We start from the raw sequence: 22555 nt of genomic DNA on the forward strand, positions 1-22555 counted from the left end.
TAGTATTTTAACGACTTCTGCATGTCCGCCATTCGAGGCTGCGCTTAGTGGCGTCACCCCGTAGTTGGTTGTCGTCGTGAAGTCAGCTCCTTTCTCCAGCAGCACCTTGACTACTTCTGCATAACCGCCACTCGAGGCCGCGTTTAGTGGTGTCTAGCCATCGTTGTTTGCTACCGTGAGATCGGCTCCCTTCTCCAGCAGTATCTTAACAACATCAACATGGCCTTCAAACGAAGCTAATAAAAGTGGCGTCACCCCATAATCGTCCACCGTTATAAAATCGGCTCCCTTCTCCAGCAGCATCTTGACGATTTCTGCATGCCCGCCATTCGAGGCCAAGTTTAGTGGTGTGCAGCCATCGTTGTCCGTCGTCGTGAAATCGGCTCCCTTCGAAAGAAGCAGAGCAACAAAATCGTTGGACCCATCAGCACAAGCGATGTCAAGCGGTGTTCTTCCCAAGCTACTGGCTTCGTTCACGCTCTGTTCATTGATAAGGTTTATTGCCACGGCCATCAACTTCATCCTTACAGCATAATACAGTGGGCTTGGTGGTATGGTCTCAGCCGCTGCGTCTGGTCGGGTTTTAGTCTCGATAAAGGCCCGCCAAGCATTCCAAACAGGATTGTCTCTGCTGAAAAACTGCACCAAAAGCTTTGTTAGTTCTTCGTTGTCATTTAATCCAGAGTTGGTATGTTGATGGAAGGTTGCTGCTGCATATTCTCGCAATGAGACGCCTAGGGAAAGAGAGTCATCCGGAATATTTTGCCAAATTTGCGGGAGGAAGATGTATTGAAGACAAGCCCTGGCAAGCAAGGTATTCTGCATCTTCTCTTGAGAAGTCTGCAAAATGTTCTCATGGTATATCCAGCCTGGAGTAGGAAGGTTGCATAGAAGATATTGACGGACCGAGAAATGCGGCAGATGCACCGTTCGTTGACCTGGGGAGGACCCAGTGGATCCCTTCCTCACTTCCAAGAGAGGGCCACAAAGACCGATTATCTCGCTTTTGATATACTCGTCATCTACGGCGTCGGGAAAATCGTCCCGTGATAGTTCTCCAGAGGTGAGTATCAGAGCAGCTTCGGTAATCTCGCAGACAGTAAGGGGCCGTAAGGCAAATGCCGCCCAGCGAAGGAGAGCGAAGGCTCGGTCTCTTCCCTCTTCTTCCAACTTGGTGATTTTGGTCCAGCTGTGGTCGTATAGACGATCAAGGCCTGTTGGCGTGTTCTCGATAGCACGTTGGAGTTGTTTCTTGTTCATCCCTCCCCTAAGGCACTCCTCTTGCATCTTAAGCCAGAGGAATTGGCCTTGGCAACGATCGGACATCGCCTCGGAAAGGGTCGATCGGACATCGTCGCTCTTGTTGCAAAGCTTTCTGCTAACGATGGCATGAGAGTAGGCATTAATATCTGGTCGAACATCTTCGAGCGTTATCCTATACTCGTCGAAGGTTTCCCGCGTACCGTCCGTGAGTGCGTCCCGAATGGCGAGCTCGTCACGACTGACGAGAAGGACTCGTGTCTCTGTTCCAGCAACGGAATCTACGACATCGCGAAGAAACTTTGCGATTGAGGTACATTCGTCGAGGCCGTCGGCGATAAGAATACATCCAGGAATGTCGCGTAAGAGTTGCTTGAAGAGGGTGATGATGGTCACGCGAGTTGCCACAAGGTCCACGTCAGAGATCCAACTCTGGCGGGCGTGTTCGAATGCATCATCATTCTGCGATACGATTTGGGATATCCATGACCGTAGGGCTAAGAAAGGGTCTTCTCGGCTCGCATGATCTGAAGAAAAGAAGAAATGGGCAACGGGCGCACTCAGGGTAGAAGAAAGATGGTCGACGAGATGGGCACTGAGGATCGTCTTTCCAAACCCCGCATGCCCATTGACCCATAGGAGTTTTCGGTTTGTGGATCCTCCGGCTAACCAGCGGCTAAACGCAGTGCGGTCAAGAATCCAATCGCAGGTACCTGGGAGTTTTTTCTGAAGGGAGTCATGGTAGCGCTCGTCAGGAGGGCAACTGCTAAGCCAGGCAAGAACTTGACGGCGCGCTTCGGCTACGTAGCGTTAGTGCAAAGCCAAATAAGCGGTGATGCGGTGCCACCTTACCTCCAATGTCTTCCTTAATTCGTTCCAAGACGCGACGGATCTCATCGTACCATCCGTGGCCTGGATCAGCTCCTACTTTTAGTCAGATGCAGCCTGTCCCGTAGCGCAACGTAGCTCATACCTTGAGTGAGTGTATCGGTACGACCAGCGTCTGGATTTCCCGCTGACCATGGATTATTCTCCGTTCTCGGGGGCACCAGATTATGCAGTTGTTGGACCAGTTTTTCGAATATCTCAACTTGCTCTGCACGCTTTCCTTTACCCCATAACGCCCATGACATCTTCTTCGTCTTCGACTCGTGCATTGTGTTGCGGGCCGTCGGTCGGCCACGCTCTACTGAGTCCTTGTTGTCAAAGCCTGTACCCCGAGCTCGACGGGGAGGTACATTGCCAGCATCGCAAATCGCCTCGACGATGATATGTAATAATTCGGCTACTACATCGGAAACGGCTTTATCATCCAGGGCTGGGTGATGAGCGTGTTTTAGTCGGCCCTGTTCGATGCCCACGCCTGGACCCCATCGCTCGAAGCGAGCTCTAGCGGCTTTGAATTGAGTATTCAAGACGTGCGAGTCGGTTCCGAAGGTCCGGTAAGATTGTATTTTATCAAGGGCCTCTACGCAGGAGGTGAAAAGTCCAGCGAGCCCAGCAACTCCGATGACGAGGCCAGCGGTCTCCATAGTGAGGTGAGGTGCAGTGAAATCTGACAGCACTCAACCTGAATGAGGGGATGCTCGCATTTTATGACACTCAGCCACTTGTGCACAAGGCTCTCTGTTAGGCACACAGAACCCTTTGGAAATGTGACGCATATTGCAATTTGTCAATTCACCAGCGGCTTTGTTGCCGGCTCACTATCTCTAACCGCAACATACGCTCACACGCTGCCAGTATTGAGATGTGGATTGAAAGCCTGACTTAGCGCGCAAGTCGCAATTCCAACGGCCAATCTCAGTACGAGTTACCCTAAACTTAGAACAACCTAAGGGAATTAACAAGGACTTTAGCTGAACTCGAGGCTCGGGTATTTCCATTTTCCGAGCTGAGCCTCCTCACAATGTTCGTGTCACGAATGAAATGACACAAGGAAGGTCCATCGATTCTGTAAATAGCAAGCCGAGTTTAGCGCTAGATGGCCATCTCCAATTAGCCAAAAGAGTCTGACACAAACAAAGCCAACAGGAGAAACGTTCTATAATATTTCACGCAGAGAACATCGTCATGGAGAAAGGTAAGACCTATTCGCATTTGACGGTGGACTATTTGAAGAACAGACAACACAATCCGATATGCCACCGAAATCGCCTCCTACCGACAAAGGCGAGCGCCAAAACACGAGTAACAGCACGTGTGAACACGTGGAGCGGCAAACTGGTCGGCCCCAATCCGATGGCTTTTTTTTGCCACGAATTGTGTAGAAGTGATCACAGATTGGATTTCACTACTCCGTAACTACACTACCAAGCGATATTCATTCTTCTGGAGGTAGCCCGATCATCGAATATCATTTTTGAACGAGACCCTGGCTTCCCTGCATGTCACGATGATCAATTGCTGAACTTTTGCCATGGGGGCCAGACAGAAAGATGGTGATCCGATTCCGGCATGGCCAACATTTTCTCCACTTCTTGGGTGCCCCCCAATTGGTGAGCTTGTTTGTTAAATCTTGACCAATCAGCGCACCCTTGACAAGGGCATCACCTCAGCAACGGCAGCTCCTTTTGTCAGCACTCGTTGGAAACAACGATTCTGACGCACCGAACTAATTGTTTGCATCAAAAACACGCGGCAAATATCCGATGGTCGACCAAAAGAGCGCGGACGAGCTGGAGCGACTTCTCCAAGAGGCTATCCAGCGCGCCGAAGATGCAGAGAGAGAACGGCAAGACGAACGTCGACGTGCTGAAGAGCAACGGCAACGCGCCGAAGATGCAGAGAGGGAACGGCAAGAAGAACGACAACGTGCTGAGAAGGAGCGGCAACGCGCCGAAGATGCAGAGAGGGAACGGCAAGACGAACGACAACGCGCTGAGAAGGAGCGACAACGCGCTGATGCATCAGAGGAAGAGACACGACGCACGACAATCGAAGAATACATCACCGCCTGCCATACATCCGTCTTCTCTAGATTCACCATCGAAACAGATCCGAAATTGTCTTCAAGGGGCTCCATTACCAACCCCCGTAACAAATGGTGCCCCAAAAACCTACAACCTTGGACCGATTTTATCCACGAACAAAGGCTCACCTTTGGCATACTTAACGATACATTCCCGATAGATAGCCGTGTTTTTGAGAACCGCGCTTTCTTGGCCGGGCTGGGTGATAGAGTCTCCCGGCGGCGGATAGCAGACGAAAAATCGCTCGAGTACTTCTTACACAACAGCGTGGAGGATCCAGTGAGGGTCATCATAGAACAACTCAAGGAGGTTGAAACGGTCACAGCAGTCTTCGAAATTGGAGATGGCATTGTGTTTGAGAATCATCCCCATGCTCTTGGTGACACTGCCGAGGAGGTGGTTGAAAGAGAGACCCGAGCGACGCCCCAGACGCCAGATCACGGACGAGATCTCAACCAACTACGACCAGATCAGATATGCGTTACCAGATCTAACAACGAACCCTTTGCACCAAGCACGATGGTGTATATTTCCGAATACAAGTCACCCTGTAAATTGACTGTTCAACATCTGCGGATCGGTCTGCGTCCAATGGATATTTATAAGGAAGTGGTGAATCGCAAGACTATCCCGACATCTGTGGACCCGGGCGCGCTATTTCGATATCATGCGGAGAGACTGACTGCGTCTGCTATCACACAGACGTATCACTATATGATTGAGAGTGGCCTTGAATACGGTAACCTGACTATCGGCGAAGCTATTGTCTTCCTAAAGATTGATTGGAGTGAGCCTGAAACTCTTCTCTACCATCTGGCGGAACCTAAACACGAAGTGTCGGCACATCCGGATAGCTTTCACATCTGTACGGCTGTCGGCCAATACCTGGCCTTCACACTGATGGCGCTTGGGTCACCTGGGGAGCAACACGAACATGGACAGGAAGAACGTCGAAGGGTCATGAACAACCTGAAAACGTGGGCAGAAGATTTCGAGACAACATTGCGCTCAATCCCAGAAAACGAACGATCGGCATCATCGGAGCATTCACCCGATTACCAACCAACCACTTACACCGATGTCGAGCGATCACCATACTTCTTACGCAGAAGAAGACGACGAGCTACTGAGCCGCAAACCGACGAAATTTCATCGAGAAGGGACGATAGGCGAGAGCCATCTGATGACGAATCGACTAGGCCACCGGATACTCCCACGCCAACGGGACGCAGTACAGGACAAGCGAGCCGGCGAAGCCAACGACTGGCAAGGCGGCCCCGTGAAGGTAGCCATCAACAAGGCCGCCAGTATTGCACGCAAAAATGTCTTCTCGGACTAGTAAGAGGAGATTTCCTCGATCCGAAATGCCCGAATGCGGCTTATCACTGCAAGAACAGTCTCACTCACGCGCGCCATCCTATTAGTCACAGCAAATGGCTTACGCTTTTGCGAGAACAGTTGGAGCAATCGCTAGACGATGGGATTACGCGGCTAGAACAAAGTGGCGCCCGTGGTGCTCTCTTTAAGGTTACACTACTAGCCTATGACTACACGTTTCTCGCCAAGGGCACAGTAGAGGCTTTCATTACCGATCTTGTACATGAAGCTGCGGTATATGGACGTCTGAGCCGACTTCAAGGTCGCGATGTGCCTATATTCCTGGGCGCAATTGATCTTCGGCCGATGAACAAGATCTACTACTACTTCCACCGAGTCTATGTGGTGCATATGACATTTCTGTCCTGGGGAGGCGACAGTCTTGTCGACGCATTGAAGTCTGGCGACGCACCAAAGAATCTCCAGAACATGCTCATCACATCACTACGAGCCATGTATCAAGAGGGAGTGATTCATAGGGATATTCGATTAGAAAATATGCTATTCAATAGGGAGGTCAATAGGGTTATGATGATCGATTTTGAGAGGGCATCACTTCTCGAGCCACCCAGACTTCCATTAGCTCAATTGGTGCCAAACAAACGCAAACAAAGGTCAGAGGAAAGAGAATGCAAGAATATGGCTGCATTGTCTCGTAATGCACGTTGGGCTAGCAGGTGGTTCTCGGAGGATATTATTAATGCGAGGATGGTGTTCCGAGATTTGGCGTCGCCGTACGGGATCGCGAAGTAGCCAGATAATTACAAATGCTCCCACAACAAATGCCTTGTGAAACGCGTGACTTGTGAAAACTCTTTGGCCTTACGGCATAACGGGCAACTGAGTGATCCTTGCGGGTTCTTAAAGTCGTGCGGAAGCGGCCTAATCCCTGGGTTTGGGGACTTGTCGGCAAGCTGATCCATGAGACGTTGCGGGAGGTCCTTTGGCCACTCAAAAAGACCCAATTGCGCCCCATACTCGCTTGTATGTATGTCGGTAAGACGAGGTAGTCTGGTATCTTCAGTTTTCTCGAGTATGTTTATACAATGAGGTAGAAGATAGAAATCTGGTAAGTTTGAGGTGCATGGCATACGCCGATGGATTCGCGAGCTCGGATACGTGGGGCGTGGTGCTGGCAATTTGAGATGTGGTGGGATTACATGGTTCTTGTTCTGTTCGTCTGTACGGTCAAGGATTAATCACTATCGAGAATAGACTTGAAAAAGTGGGCGGGCATCATACTCAATAGAGAATCCAGATCTCTCACTTTGTCTTCTGAGATATGGCGTGAGGTACGCCTCTTCATAAAAGCTCTTGCAACACCGCAGTATGGGACGGCAGATGGCTGTAGTGTAGATTCATCTTGCAGCCGCAGGTCTTTCGCTAGAACCCACCCTATTGCGCTGCATTCCGGGAATTTGGAGCTCGAAAAATATATTATAGGGTACTTGCGTTCATGCGAAAGTTTTCCGCCGTCCTTGTACTCATCCCGCCACTCGAACTCTCCAGAGTTGACGTTATACGTAATACAGCTGGGCGACTTGCGAGAGAGGCCCAAGCTTTTAAGAGAGGCTGAGACACCCACGCTCTCCAAATCCGTAAGCGGAAGAAGGAGTGCGGCAAGCCAGCACTGAGACTCTTTGCGATAAACAAGGTACAACTCTCCAGCCTTAGGTTGGAAAACCTTACTTGCGCAATCGGGATCGTTCAGCCGCTCGTTAAGCTGTGCGCAAGTCATGGGTTGGCCACGGTCGCAACGGCGCTTCCTTCGCGCTTGATTCTCTTCCCCATGCGGCGATTGCGAATGCTTCTGTCCCTTAATCATGATTAGCGGGGTATAATCGCTCGCTTAATAAATGCCTGGCAAGATCGACGCTACCATGAGTAGAAGGATATTTCTTATGAGAATATGTACTCGTTTACCGGGCTCATGCTGGTGATGGGTTGCTACTCCTTTATACCCCAGGTTGAGCATTTCCGTTGTCTCGACCAACAATCTTCATATGGGAACATGCCCGTTAAACCCTCGCTCTCCAAGAGCTGGGCCCAAAATTTGGGTGAGTGAGACCTATCAAGTAGGTAGTCACAGGCGGTCTGGAATGGCAGAACAAGTATTTGGATACAGAAAATTGTATTTGGACAATGCTGGTTTTGGAAAATCACTCAGCCATCACCTCCCACTTCTGGCCTTAACACTCTCCCGGGTTTTTTTGCCAGTGGCTGATGCAACTATCATATGGATCAATTGACCATCTTTCCAGTACAAGGCATATGGCTCGTGCCTTTAAGATTCCAACCCTATCGCGATACGCTATTTATCACTCAAACCTCCTCAAACCCTCTGTGTTTTCCCATTCTGAATTGAATGATATGGGCATGTCGAGACACTCCGATTATCTCTCTCTGTCCCACGTAACACTGAACAGGTAGAGCTAGAACCAATCAGCCTCAGAGTCTTGTTTCTAAATTTTGGCCCGATTATCATTCTCAACCTCCACGTAAAGTCATTTCTGTATTGTCTCCCATACTTTACGAGTCACTCGCAGCCAGCGAATTACCTTCTCCTACGCCCAAAGCCTTGAGTTACGAAGAAGCTGCCAACAAATGCCGATCTGATGTTTGGGCTATCATCAAAGAGTGCGAGCGAACTAATATCAAATTCAGTGACCCGGGATTTGATATTGAGCAGGATTTCGCCCGCTACGACCACTATTGCCTATTCGGCATTAAAAGAGCCTGTGATGATGATGGCGAGAAACAATGCGCAAAACCAGGCTCGGTTTATGGTATACCGTGGATCTTTAAAATCCTAAATTTGTTGCTAATGACTTCATCTCGTATATTAAACAGGGAACCTGCGGGAACTGTTGGTGGCTTGCGGTACTGGCATCTATACGCCTTCGAAAGCAACTAATGTAAAAGATTTGTGTCGCTTATGATGAGGATTGCGGCGTTTATGGGTTTGTCTTTTATCGTGACGGTGGGTGGATCTCAACGGTGGTTGATGATAAACTATATCTCACCAAAGAGGATTTTAACCAAGATATATATGATAGTACAGGTAAGACGGCTAGGGTCTATAAGAAGCAGAAGCAGACGGGCTCTGAGGCTCTCTTCTCCTCAAAGTGCGGAGGCGCCAACGAGACCTGGGTACTGCGGCTGGAGAAGGCTGTAAATAGCCCTTCAGATATTATCCTTGACCTAACGCTGGGGCAAGACCTGAAACTGACTGAGTCTGAAACTGACTGAGTCTGAAACTGACTGAGTCTGAAACTGACTGAGTCTGAAACTGACTCGGATTCTGAGGTAGACTGTAGCACCAGGTCTTCTAAACCGTGGAATGCGGTTTGCATTAGTCTACGCGTCTTAGCACGGAGTGCGGGCACTAGCATTACCATTAGTGGAAAGCCAATGACGAATAGAAAAGAGGCTGATGATCAAAAGAGGTAACCCTTCTGGTTAGCTTACGTCAATACACATATCAATATAAGTAACTCATTTACCACTAGCCCAGGATAGATCCTCCACAACCGTGCAGCTTGATGTACGGCTTGAATTCCGAACAGGTGAATCAATTACTACTGCTGCTGCTTTAAGTCGCCACGCTAGATCCTTCTTTCCATCGCGTATTCGGCATGAGTCTAACTAGGTTTACCCCATTCAACAATAGAAACTGTTCCCAAGTTAAAGAGACACTCAATAGTTTCGGTTATACGATGTTAAGCCTCATGGCTATAGAAGGAGATAGTCCATAGTACACCAAACATGCGGAGAATCCAGGTCTATGGAGTAGATGACTAGTGCAAGTACTCCTGGGTATATATTTCCGAATACAAGTCACCCTGTAAAATGATAGTAGATAAGTCATAGCTACCTAACAAAGGAAAGTAATGTCTGAAATATGCCACTAGTCCCGGCCAATCGTGCAACTTGATTCGCGGCTTGAAGTAGTCCGTGCAGTAAACTTTGCTTTTGCTTCTGCTTCATGCCGTTTTACTTCCAACCATTCTGCCAGATCCCCTTTCCCCATAGCCAATGCATATTGGGCATAAGTCCAACCCTCATCACCAAATTCAAGCCGAGGATCCGCGCCTAATGAAAAGAGAAGCGAGATGGTCTCCAAATCAGACGGATGCTCAAGCTGCATGGCATACATGACCGGCGTTGCAGAATCCCCATCTTCAACATCAACCGGAACTCCGAAGTCTTTGATATATAGTTTGATTTGAGGTATTTGTCGCCGTCTAGCAGCGCCATGCAAGCCATTAGATCGAAACTTTCGTCCTGGATTTGCTCCAAAGTCCATGAGCAAATCAGCTGTTTTTTTGTGGTCGGCAAAGTGGGCCAAGAAGAGAGCATCATCAAGATGATCTTGGAGCTGTTCACTTCGATTTGAAATGCCGATAAGTGCATAGATGACCTCATTCAGGCCTTTGTATGCAGCCCAGCTCAGCAGTGAGAACTCTACTTGAGTCTCGCCGGGAGGAAAGTAGAACAGGTCGTGGCGACGGTTGAGAGAAAAGGTATCGAGTGGGTAGACAGCTCCATCGATGGTAGTGGCCTCTGTCTTATCAACAGAAGCTGAGAGGTATTTGAGTACATTCTGAGCCAAGTCAACAAGTGGCTCAGCTCCAAAGCTAGGAGACTGGTGTGAGTGAGACATTGTGGAGAGATCAAACAGGATGATGGATTGTTATAGAAGAGGAAGTTGGGAGTTAGGAAAAGAGGGGGAATGGCCCTTAAGTAGTTTACGAGACTGGCAAAGAGAACACGGGCTTTCATTCGAGGTAGAGGAACTATGACATAGGTGACTTAATCCTGGTCTTCCGTTTGGCCAGCTGAACTGTAAGCTGGCGTAGAGGCAACCGACTCGTATCATTCTCGTCGAGTTATTGGTTGAGCCGGGAGTTGAGGTTGTGATGAGGTTGCTCGCATGCGTCAAGAGACGCATAAGACAGGCATACTCGGCCTCGATGTGATTATTGGACCTAAGCAAGCCGCCCCCACGATTTCAAAAGAAAATCTATTCCATGTCAGAATACCAACTCGGTAAGTTGCCTTTAAACACTCAAGTTGAGCGAAAATCGAACATTAGGGCGACATACCCATCCACCAGAGACATAGCAGATGATGGTAACTGTTGCCCGTCAATTTGACGAGTAATTTTGAAGGCTAGCTCTACATGAATACATCCAATGGTAAGCTTGCAGTTAATGTTGGTTGGCGTTATGGAGGCATCTGGAGTGAGATGCACATGGTATCTTTCCGCAACGTCACCACTCTTGGCGGCTCTGGTTCATCACCCTTTGCGAAAAGGATGCCATATAAAGCACGGAGAGACCAGTTTTGTACGATGTCTTCATTACTTCACATACAGATAGCGAGAATCTTATCTCTTCATCACCACTCTGGAGAGGATGGTCACACTGATAGGTGAGCATTATCGCAAATGTCGCTGAAGATGCCGACTCCCCCTCTCTTCGGGTCCTATGGAGATGCACCAACTCGCAATAATTGATATTACGGGTGTAGAAACAAGCTCCCGATGTCTCTGTCTCGTGATATGGCGTCGTTGGTGGACGTGTATATAAGTGATGACTGCCCCCCGAACTTAACTCATCCAACTTTGTCCTTTTTTTCACCTCGTCTGGACCATCTACCGCTACAGAATTCACGCCTCAATAACCATTCACCACGCTGAGAACACCATGCAGAAGCGATGTGGGCAATGTCTGAAACATCTCAACCCTGGCCCAAAGCTTCGTCGCTTGGATTCAGAGTTTGTATGGCTACCTAAATATGAAAGCTTCTTCGCTAATGAAACCATAGCTTCTTTGCGACTCTTGTGGAGAGTCTGAGAGTAGAAAGGGCCGCCTGATGGTACGTCAGCACGGCTGGGAGGAAAGTTGCATGATATGCTGGGAAGACGAGAGTTCGATTGTCTTCTTTGCTTGTTGCACGGATGCCTCTACCACTCTCGTCGGACACACTTTTTGTCTCACTTGTTCAGAAAGGGTTGGTTTACGTCGATCTGGGGTCAGGCCCCTCTTGTTCTTCCCAGAGGATCCGGTAGTATGTCCGTGTTGTAAAGGAGAAGTGATCTACGCTGTTCAAGAAGTGGTCGTGCTGGATGAGCCCGAGGTCAAGGAGATTATCAGAGTCGTACTTACCAACGCGGGGCGGCAGCGAGTCAAGGTACGGCTGAGTAATTCGGAAGAAGTGTGGATGAATCTCCATGATTTGCAAGATACGGAGTGGAGGGCGAGAGCTCAAATCATCTTTGAGGATAATTATGGAGTCTGAGGAAGGCCAATCTGATAGGGGATTCTTATGAGAATGATAGCTACATAGCAGATGTCGTTATTCATATCGCCTTGTTTTCCAGAATTAGAATGCCTATGCAGTTCCAGGGTCATCAGTGTTTCCTTAATCTTCGATCTCCTGTTACCTCCGTTGATTGTTCCCGACAAAGCCCTGAGTTTTGGGGGGATACTAGCAGCCTGTGTTTTCAAATGGCGAATTCCACGTTCATAGGCAGGTTAGATACGACAACCTCTGGTTCAAATCTTGGCCACCAATGGCTAAGGCGCTTAGGAATACATAAAAGGGGCTAGGTTAGACAGAAATGCCTTTTTGTAACTCATAAACGCGTCTCATGATCTCAAAGGAATACTTTCATTGAAGATGCTCGCGCTCATATGGCCGATAGCTTCGTAAACTATTCAGGCTTATCACAATGGTCTCTCTCAAGGGCTAAGGCGTATCAAGCTCGTCGAGGTAATGGTTGAACAGGGAGTTGACGTTGTGATGAGGTTGCTCGCATGCATCTCATGATGCATAAGGCAGGGCCAAGAATGACCAACTCGCATAGAAAGGGGACTTGGTAAGACAAAAATGCCTCGTAAGACTCCATAAATGCATCCCATGATTCCAATGGACTGATCTTATTGGCGATACTTGCTATCTTGTGGCTGGCACCTTGATCAACCGCACGCGGGCTTGCAACCATGGCCTTTCTCAGGGGCTAACACGTGTTAAGTTCGTTGACTTATTGGCTGAACAGAGTAATGGGCTTGTGCAGATCTTGACCATAGACGCAGTAAAGGTTGCATCACGGTATCTTGCTAGACTCCGAAATGCCTATAACCATGACTACGGGCATAACTATATAAGAGTAGACGGATCCCCTCACCAGGCAGTTCTTTTCCTCCTTCTGTCATCTTTCACTATACCCAAAAGCTTCTTATCATTATGTCCATTCAAGAGCAACTTCGTTTCAACTCAATGGGACTACTCAGATCCACCTTTGTTATAATCAACCGCCATCTACGCGATATCCAAAACGCCAGGGAAATCAAGCAAGAGCTTAGGATTTCAAATCCGTTCCCCTTGCTGGACTTTCAAGTCGATCAGCAGCAAAACCTTGTTTTTACTCCCGTTACTCACACTATCACCCTGGACTTCTTTGCCTTTGCTGCGTACCATGGAGGGACAGACATTTTGAAGGCGCTTCTGGCTCTGGCCGGCCCTAGCAAAACTTGCGATCCGGCCATCATGAGTCCTCTCTGTCTGTCATTACTCAACGGACATATCGATACAGCTAAATTTCTGCTCTCAAAGGATGCTGATCCACGTGGACTATCCTGTACAAACGGTCTACATGCCGCTGCAAGAGCAGGATGTCCGGAAATGGTTTTGCATTTTCTTGTCAACTGGAAAATTCCCGCGGACTGTACCGATGCATACGGTGCCACGCCTGTTATGTATGCCCTTTATCTTCCGGAGCAAGAGGCTATCGAGATTATCGATATTCTCATCAGACATGGAGCATACCGAAAGATGACCTTTGGAGACAACACTAAGACATATGCATACTACGCATCGGCGATGGAAAAGTACGGTCTAGCGTCTTGGCTTCAAGATATGGAAAGAATGCATTCGAGTACTATGGAATATATACAGAAGCATACCCGACAGCTTCAACCAGAGGATGTCACCCCGAAGAAACCTCAGGGGCTACATTTAGAAGAGCGAGAGGCCGGATGGGTTGATGTTTGGTGGGCATAGATGCGGGCTCCAATGCCTAAATATTGCTCTCGTCTAAGCCACATTTCGCAGATCCTAAGTATTAATCCTGTTCCCATGTTCCGATAATATATACAGTCACTATCGCCATCGTTGACTACTGTCCGACTTGTGCAGTGTATGTTGACTAGACACCTAAGAAGGGGAACTACTAAGTTAAGCAACGCCGGGCTAATCTTGGTCAGCTTTATAATTGCCAAAGGGTTATATGGTGAGTAACTTACATCAACATACGGTCAGCCAGTCAAGTTGAATTTAGCAAACCATATACTTGTCTCTAATGTTTCGAGCTGAGATGCTTTGCAAATCGATTACATTGAATAAAGTCCCTTCCATCAAAACATAATGGGCATTCGAACCTTCCTTGAGGGTTTCTGAAATCGATCGGAAGTGGCTGGAACCCCTGTACCTTAAGCCTTCTGCGCAGCCTGTCGAGGATGCGTGGCGAGAGCTCCTCCGGCCATGCAAAGAGCCCCAACTGTGCACCGAGGGCGAAATCTCTCAGTTTGTTCAGGGGGGGTAAAGTGGTTGCCTTCGGTCCATGTTTACCAACAACGAATCGCGTCAAACGACAGGAATCTGGGAGGTTCAACGTGCTCGGCATCTTCCGTTGGCAAGAACGGCTGGGGTTTGTTGGGCGCGGCCATGGCAGCTTGACTGGCAGTTTCTGCGAATACCCCTGCATGAGAGAACTGCCATAAGAGTGAGCTGACCAAGAACTCTGTCCCATTGAATGACGGGATTTATCTGGTCCCATGAGGTAGACATTTGGTGCTGGCAGCGGAGCTATTGGGCAGAACCTCCAACTGTCATAAGATCCGAGAACTTTATTTCTCTGAACTACAATTTCAAGCATTAGCAGTATATCTTGTAAATGGCGCTGGAGTCTTACTCAATGGAGTGTTAGGATCACATTGTCTCTCCCTGAATGTTTGGCAGAGTGTTCGTCTTTCCAGGTAGGCTCTGACAGCCTGATACAATGGAATATCGGACGCTCGTAGATTTTCCTCATCCAGCACTCGTAGGTCCTCAGACGAGACCCAGCCCGTAGCCTCATTCTCCGGGAATCTGCGACCAGTAAAATATATAACCGGATATTTTCGTAAATGCGACGATGGTTCACCGTCCCCGTATCCATGACGCCACTCAAGCCTCCCAGAGTTCACATTAAAAACAACGCAACTGGGTACATTCTTGGAGAAGCCTAACGTCTCCATAGTACCCATGATGCCAATGCTGCCGGGGTCTGTGAGCGGGAGGATTACTGCGGCAAGACGCCGCTGAGATTGCTCATGGTAGGCGCAGTATACCTCCCCTGGCTTGGGCCGAAGAGTATCTATAGAGCCGGTGGTAGTTGTCGAGCAACACAGGTCTGGCGCTGTACTGCAAGCCACGGTATCAGATGGATGGCTGGGCTCTATCTGGCCGCAATGGCGCTTTCGCTGAGGGGATAGTGAACGTGTACACATCTCGGGCGTCGTACTGCAAGCCACTGTCTTAAATGGATCACTGCGCTCTATCTGGTCGCAGTGACGCTTTCGCTGCACATGAAGGGATGGTGAACGTGTTCTCTTCTTTCCCAATGGTCAATCAACGATTGAAGGCTGATATACGGAACAACTTACTACACATATGGTTTTATCCTCTCGAATGGTATCCTCCTCCTCCTCGAGGTCCTGACACCAGCCACGATAACTATCAAAATACGGCTCCAGGTCATGTGTGTCAAAGTTGTCTGAGGATATAATGGTAGCGAGCAAGTCGTCACTGAATCTTCTGAATATTGCCTTCGCTTTGAGAGACTCGAAATGAGGTTCACTTGAAGCCATGGCTGGATGAATAAGTTGAAGAATGATATGGTGATAAAAAAAGGTTGCTGTGTTTGTCTACCTGTCAGACTCAAGGGATTGCGTTATGGCTACTTTATACCTGAATGCAGGCCAGCAAACGCCGTGGCCCATAGCCACCCAACTCAGTGTGTCAAGATAACACATGATGTATGGTACATGCAAGAAAGCTGTTGGTTGTAGAAGGAGGGCATGAAGGTTTATTGGTGTGATATACCCATGTCTCCATCCTTGTCTCATCCTTGTCTCCAACGACTTGGGCCTGCCAACAGAACAGTCTGCACAGTATACATGCTAAAGACGAACAAATTTGTACAGTATACACGCTAAAGTCAAATTCATCGCCGCATGGACGCTAACGCACAGATCATGTCCTTCGCAAAGGACGGCACCTCAGTAACCAACTCATGCCAACCATCTAAAAGACATACGTCCTCAACCACGCAGGCAGCAAATTGCGCTAGAACATGGCAAAGCCCTTCTTCTTCTTCTTCTTTTTCTTCTTCCGTAATGCAACTACCGTAAACATAACGAACCAGATCTCCAAAAATAGGCACAAAGGTTTGCTCCGACATGACCCAGTACACCAACTCCCAGATCAGATTCTCGTACGCCAATTCCGTGAGGGGGCCAGTAGCTTGTTCTCGAGCTATTTTCCAGACCCTCGCCTGGTAGATTAATGAAGCTGGTGAGTTTGTGCTTGTCGTTTCAGCGGTTTGCCTCAAGCTGAATGCAGGGAGGTGCTTGTGGATGAAGTTGATGATGTTTTTCTGCTTCTCTGTGCTCTGTTTCGACCTCTGTAATTCACAGTGATGCTTTCCAGATTGCCTAAAATCCTGATATCTCGGGCTGTCATTGATCATGGCCGTTGCGTAGGATGCGAAGGAAAATTGGAACTTAGTCGCATAGTGCTCGAATGGAGGGGTCGGATGTTGTGAAGGCCTTCGAGATGATCCAAAGGGAACATAATCGTCGTCTCTCTCTGAACCTGGCTCGACTACAGGATTTTTGCAGTGACTTGGCACAGAAATCGTCACTGTGTTTGGTGATGTCGAGCTTCTCAATGGACTTTCAATGCCAGCTGCTGTATCCTCCTCCTTCAACTTTTCATGGAACTCTGTGTCATTAACTTGCTGAGATAGCACCTGTTCGATTTCTGCCATCGTTGCTTCTCGTATACCAGACGAGCGGTCACGGTTGACAGTCCATACCGTGCTGTGTGTCAGGCGAGCACAGATGCGAACAGCCCAAGTTACATCCTTTAGAATACTGGTTACCACAGATTTCAAGCTCGCACTATCTTTTCTCCAGAGATCTCGTCTATTCTATGGTCAGTAACAGATCTTCAAGGAGCATATTGACATACACGATCGGGTCGGCAGCCTCTGAATACATCAAAGTAAGAAGAGGAGATGGGCCTGCTAAGTACTCCCAGGCACTGCTGACTCGTCGGCGTTCCAAAATCTGGTTCCTAGAAACGCTCGAGTTTCTGCCGTCTACCTGAGACATCATGTAGATATCAATAGCGATAGATTTGCCACCCCGGCGTGGATGACAGTTAACCTGATTTCGCTTCCTCTCAGATCTCAGGATAGCCTCAAGCGTTGTGAAGACTCTCCTTAATTGCACGTACGCGAGTCGTCGTAGTAGATACGTGGCTTCTTTTCCAAGAATGATTTTATCTACTGCTCTGAAAGCAGCAATAATACACGGATCGGAACTTGTGACTGCACTTGGGAATGTAGTCTCACCAAGTAATGCAACCCAGTCTGCAATTGTCTCTACACAATTTGTGGTGAATGATTGTTTTGGGTTAGGTCCAATCAACTGCTGGCTCAGTTTTGTTACACGGGTTTTATTCTGTCTGGTGCTGCTATTTCTTCCTGACAGTTTGGATATAGCAGAATGGACGGGTCTAGGCTATTTAGCTTAAATCTTCGTCAACGGGAACAAAACTTACCTGTTATCCTCATAGCAGTCCACTCGCGCAACACGAGACTTGTGTCCTGGCACTGAATACGGTGAACTGCTTTGATCCGCCAAGGGGGCTTGCTCAGCACAAGATCTAGAACTTGACTGGCCGAGGAATAGTTCTGAGTTATCATTGTAGCCATTGCGTTGTATCGGGTCCAAGATCGCCGTCATTTCCAAAGGCACAAATGGTACATGAGCCTGTTTCTTATTGGTTTCCGTTGGCTGAAACATGTTGAACAGCTGGTTGTGATATCCTACAGATCTAACTCTGGTAGCTTGGATATGCCGATTTCTCAGAAAAGGTGCCTCGCCAAGTCGAGAGGGGGTTTATATGTACTTTTACGAAATGACCTTCTCTACTATTATGTCGACATAAGCCTTTCAAATCCGACTTCTGTTTTCCCAGTCCCAAAAACTGATTTCTCCACAACGGGGCGCGTACGAAACTATAATTAGGGATCGGGAAAGGGAAACGGGAAACAGAAAGTCAGATCGTGGGTTGCTCCATAGCCGCCGGCTAAAAATGGAGTAGCTAACCTAAAGACGGGTCGGCAAGGAGAGGGAGGCGAATGCAAAAGCGATGTTATCAAACGCAGGGAATACACGTCCGGCAACCAGCAAAGACTCATGATTAATGACTACCAATGCGATGTAGGATTAATTATAACAGGCTGTTAACTCTTGCGCGTTGAAGCAAGCCCAAGCACAACTACGTAATCTAAGAACCCCATTTCCTCGACACCAGGCTTACCCTGCGCACCGTACAGAGCCATCAGTGCCAAAATTTCCAATCTTCAAGCAAGTTCAAGGGACTTTCTGGTTCGCGAGGCTATGAAATAGCTCATTTTGACATCGCTGAGCCTTGGCCACGCGTTTTAAAGCCGGGCCTTCCTTCTCCCTATACATTGACTCTATTGCTCCTGTCTTAACTTTCTGAGAAAGCATAATTCGTATACGACGAGCATCAATGTAGTGATCGTTCCCCAGATTCCAATGATGGAGACTGTTACTACCGCTGTTATTGACCATTCTCCATTTTGTGCAGTGTATATATTGACCACACTCATGAGAAGGGCAACTACCGAGTTCATCAATCCAGGGCTGTACGTTTATTAGCTTAGACGGCTTACAGAAGGTTGTTCGGGACTCACACGAAGATTCGATCGACCAGCCATACATAGTTTCCCTTACATTTCCATGAAACCCAACCAATCCCTGCGCTTCCAATAGAGCAACATAGAATTCCAACAGCCAGAAGAGGTGTGTTGTGTATGATATACTGGGCGTTTCTACCAGCCTGAGACTCGCTGAGCAGCTTCATGCGGCTCAAAGATGTGAAGGCTCCCGGGAATACGACAAACCCAGCGAGGAGCAGCCAGTTCGAAGCTGCAGCGATGAACTGTAGCACAAACGGACACTCGTGAGCTGCAAGAACCATATCGCTATACGATGCCATTCGCAGTCCTCGAGGAGGACCGCAAATTGGTTTAGGAGAGACCATATCTGTTTGGCTTTCTTTAGTGCAGATGCCGTGCATACGGGTATGAGATAGCTTTTTTTTTTTTTTTTTTTTTTTTTTTTTTTTTTTTTTTTTTTTTTTTTTTTTGAATCGATGTAACAGCTGAACTTTAGGGGCAGTGAGGTCTTTAAGTAGAAGAGCTTCTACTTGCAGAGACTTTACCTTGAAAACTCAAAACCGTTACCGTAAAATGTAAACAAAAATCAGAATATCTTTAATAGTTACATACGCGCACAGTACAAGATTTAAGATGCATTTAGAATAACACAAAAGATTTAAGCGCTTGGCTAGCAAGCGTTTTTTTACCCATGCAACTACGCCCACACTCGCTCTCAGAGGGCTGCGCCCACTGGGGAGACGAAGCGTTGCTAAGCAGCTGCTCTAGCCGTAGCAGGGAGGTTGACTGAAATAGCGCACAAAACTCCGATTCTATTAGTTTTTATTTTATTTTCCCTTTTTTTTTTAATTTTCTTTTTTTTTTTACTCTTTCTTTTCCTCTCTCTTTCCTAACCTTATTATTTATACTTATCTACTCTACTTTTTCAACCTCTACTCTATTCTGCTCCCCCTTTACTAGACAAGTTTCATAGGAGGGCAGCGAGCAAGCTTCGTAGCAAGGTGGCAAGCTTACTCGAGACACACCGACTGTACCTGTTGCCAATGACCTGTGCCCTCTGAAGCAACAGGAGCACCATAGATCCTTCTCCAGTTCATGCATCTTATCCCACCATATACAAGCAGTAACCCCCATCAAATTTCTTTTCGATTTATCCTGAAGTAAAGGCACTTCCCGTACCTTTTTCAGGAAACCTTGTATGTCTTCGCAAGGGCAGCCCTGTTTGTGGACACTGGCATCCATCCCACGAAGAAATGCAAGGATGTCTTCAGGTGCAAGTACCCTGCGATTTTGGAAGGCAACTGGGTTGCCTTGGATATTCAGTACGCCACGTCTCCTCCACAGCCACCCATGTGCGAGGAGTGAGATCAGCAGCCTTCGCCGAGCATGATGTAGCTTTTGCTGCCTTTCTGAGTTGCTTTGCGATGAGAAGAGCTTGGCCATGAATAGAGATATGTTTTTTATATGCATTTTGAGAGAATCAGTCTCTACCTCTCTAAATGAGAAAGCGCCTTCCTTGTTGATGAAGATTGTAGGCGCATTGATCCAAGGAACCGATTGGCGACTTTTCAGTGAGTCCAGTTCTTTTATAACTGCATCTGCTATATCTTGAGGTTCGAGGTAAATAGGTGCACAGAATGTCTTTCTTTGAAAAGACGTCATTTTGTAACTGTAGCTAGAAGAGGTGTGATATGTATGAAAGAGATTTGTAAAAAGCTAGAAAAGCAAGAGGGTAAGAGGGGCATTTATTATTACTACATATAGATCTAGACTGCAATATTAAATCTGTTTTACATATATTGCATCCGGAAACAGAAATAGGAAACAGGAAACTGATATTTGAATTACGAACAAGCGTTGGTGGTAGATCAAAGCGCTTGGATCTGGGCGGTTAGGGGAGGCAGATGTCTAATTAGCGTCACTAGGCACTTCGCCATCTGTTCAGCTACGGTCCAGTGACACTTAATTACCCAGCGACCTCCAACCAAACCACACTTAAATAAGAAATCAGTGTCAAGCTAAATTGTAAGGGCTGTCTAGAAAGCCGTACAGAACTGGGGCAAATCATCTAAGAAAGCTACTTAATAATAGGACAGAAAGGGAAGAAGAATTTATACTTAGTAATAACTATATATATCTACTGCTAAGCTATGCAATTAAATCAACTAGCAGCACTAAAACCACCAGTAGCACTAAAACCACCGGCAGCACTAAAACCACCAGTAGCACTAAAACCACCGGCAGCACTAAAACCACCAGTAGCACTAAAACCACCGGCAGCACTAAAACCACCAGTAGCACTAAAACCACCAGTAGCACTAAAACCACCGGCAGCACTAAAACCACCAGCAGCACTAAAACCACCGGCAGCACTAAAACCACCGGCAGCACTAAAACCACCGGCAGCACTAAAACCACTAGCAGCACTAAAACCACCAGCAGCATGTAAAGACTCTTCGTAACTAGGAACTACAGCTACAAAGCCTGTCTGATTCGTGAGGCCGTAGCCTGTGCCATGTCAAAGTTCCGATCGAACATGACTGCCGATTGCACTGTATCAGCCAGAAAAGTACAGCAACTCGCAAGTTTGCTTGGACATTCTTCAAAGACCTTAGCCGCCGCCATTTTTAAGATTGCGCCGCTTCTTTTCCTGGAGTCATTTCTCGAACATAGTTAGTGTAATCACCGTTATGTGTGAAAGATGGTGCTGCTCGTACATGATTGACTCAGATGCCTGCGAGTAAACCATAGTAAAAAGCGGGGATGGCCCCGAGAGATCTCTCCAAATTTTACCAGCTCGCTTACGTTCTTTCAGCTCACGCCTCAGATCATCGGGGTGCTGATGACTTTGTTGAGCGCTCATATAAATGTCGATGGCAATGCTTGCGTCACCACAACCCTGCTTACGGACGGCTTTTCCAGACTCTCTTTCAGATTTGATAAGAGCTTCAAGCGAAGTAAACAGTCGCATCAACTGGACGTAAGCCAGCCGTCGTAGCAGATACGTTCCTTGTGTTCCACAGATGACATTATCAACAGCTTTGAAGGCAGTAATTATGCTATGGTGCGAGCTGTTGATGAAATTCGGTAATGAAGTCTGGCGCAGGAGTAAAATCCAGTTCGGTATGGTCTTCTCACAATTATCCGCAAAGGAATCCAACGGCTCACGTCCAATAAGTCTGTGATATAAGGAGGTTATACGTGCTAACTTCCTCTTAGCGATTCTTTTGACCTCCTTCTTGGACAATTCAGATAGCTGCCTCTTCTTGTATTGCGCTAGAACATATTGCTTCACTTCTGCGCCTGTCGACATCTCTAGCTGTTTTTTGGGTTTGCGACGTGACAATTTATTAACACCATCCCTCCTGGTCTTGACACGCTTTAGCTTCTTGTTATCCCTGAAGGGCTTGCGAAAGGCATTATGTTCAAACGTCGTCTTCACCGGCGTCCATGCTACCGTGTTCTGATTGTCGATCGGCTTGGCGTTCGAGAAGGCATTGTCCTCGTTGAGGTCCATGGGATCCCCGATCTTTGGTAGGTCCTTCTGGGCAGGTTCGCTGTCGATGTCCATGGGGGCCCAGACATCTATCTTGAAAGACTCGTCGTCGATATCCATAGGTTCGGCTATTTTGCAAGGTCCGTAAATTGATGTATATGTATATAACTAGTGTCTTATTTAATATCAAAAATCCCATAAGGGGGTTGCATATATATGTATACTAATTAGCTTATGTTCTTTCTTGAAACCAGTATCGAGATGCAATACTTCCTAAAATTTGTTTTCATAAACCTGTTTTCCTAAACCTGTTTTCTTAAACCTGTTTTTCTAGACACAGTTTCATAGGTTCATGTGTAGTCTATAGACATATATCCTACAAACCAAAACGGTTAACAGTTAAAGGTT

At 47.4% G+C, this 22555-nt stretch overlaps 7 protein-coding genes across 7 annotated transcripts; 2 read left to right on the plus strand and 5 right to left on the minus strand.

The window, feature by feature from the left end:
• Nucleotides 1-153: 153 nt before the first annotated feature.
• Nucleotides 154-2792, minus strand: J7337_013186 (uncharacterized protein; the record flags this gene model as incomplete). Its single annotated transcript, XM_044830682.1, has 3 exons — nt 154-2060; nt 2113-2184; nt 2234-2792. The coding sequence occupies 3 exons, from the start codon at nt 2790-2792 to the stop codon at nt 154-156; spliced, it is 2538 nt and encodes an 845-aa protein (XP_044673957.1).
• Nucleotides 2793-3911: 1119 nt separating this feature from the next.
• On the plus strand, nt 3912-6362 carry J7337_013187 (uncharacterized protein; the record flags this gene model as incomplete). Its single annotated transcript, XM_044830683.1, has 1 exon — nt 3912-6362. One exon carries the CDS (start codon nt 3912-3914, stop codon nt 6360-6362), a length of 2451 nt encoding a protein of 816 aa, XP_044673958.1.
• A 442-nt stretch (nt 6363-6804) lies between these two features.
• Nucleotides 6805-7434, minus strand: J7337_013188 (uncharacterized protein; the record flags this gene model as incomplete). The annotated part of the gene is made up of 1 exon (XM_044830684.1): nt 6805-7434. The coding sequence occupies one exon, from the start codon at nt 7432-7434 to the stop codon at nt 6805-6807; it is 630 nt and encodes a 209-aa protein (XP_044673959.1).
• A 2082-nt stretch (nt 7435-9516) lies between these two features.
• On the minus strand, nt 9517-10272 carry J7337_013189 (uncharacterized protein; the record flags this gene model as incomplete). The annotated part of the gene is made up of 1 exon (XM_044830685.1): nt 9517-10272. One exon carries the CDS (start codon nt 10270-10272, stop codon nt 9517-9519), a length of 756 nt encoding a protein of 251 aa, XP_044673960.1.
• A 2588-nt stretch (nt 10273-12860) lies between these two features.
• Nucleotides 12861-13676, plus strand: J7337_013190 (uncharacterized protein; the record flags this gene model as incomplete). Its single annotated transcript, XM_044830686.1, has 1 exon — nt 12861-13676. One exon carries the CDS (start codon nt 12861-12863, stop codon nt 13674-13676), a length of 816 nt encoding a protein of 271 aa, XP_044673961.1.
• A 3185-nt stretch (nt 13677-16861) lies between these two features.
• J7337_013191 (uncharacterized protein) lies at nt 16862-17655 on the minus strand (the record flags this gene model as incomplete). Its single annotated transcript, XM_044830687.1, has 2 exons — nt 16862-17322; nt 17502-17655. The coding sequence occupies 2 exons, from the start codon at nt 17653-17655 to the stop codon at nt 16862-16864; spliced, it is 615 nt and encodes a 204-aa protein (XP_044673962.1).
• Nucleotides 17656-20812: 3157 nt separating this feature from the next.
• J7337_013192 (uncharacterized protein) lies at nt 20813-22267 on the minus strand (the record flags this gene model as incomplete). Its single annotated transcript, XM_044830688.1, has 2 exons — nt 20813-21077; nt 21369-22267. 2 exons carry the CDS (start codon nt 22265-22267, stop codon nt 20813-20815), a joined length of 1164 nt encoding a protein of 387 aa, XP_044673963.1.
• Nucleotides 22268-22555: the final 288 nt, after the last annotated feature.

Source organism: Fusarium musae, chromosome 11 (assembly GCF_019915245.1).
Source record: "Fusarium musae strain F31 chromosome 11, whole genome shotgun sequence".
NCBI lineage: Eukaryota > Fungi > Ascomycota > Sordariomycetes > Hypocreales > Nectriaceae > Fusarium > Fusarium musae.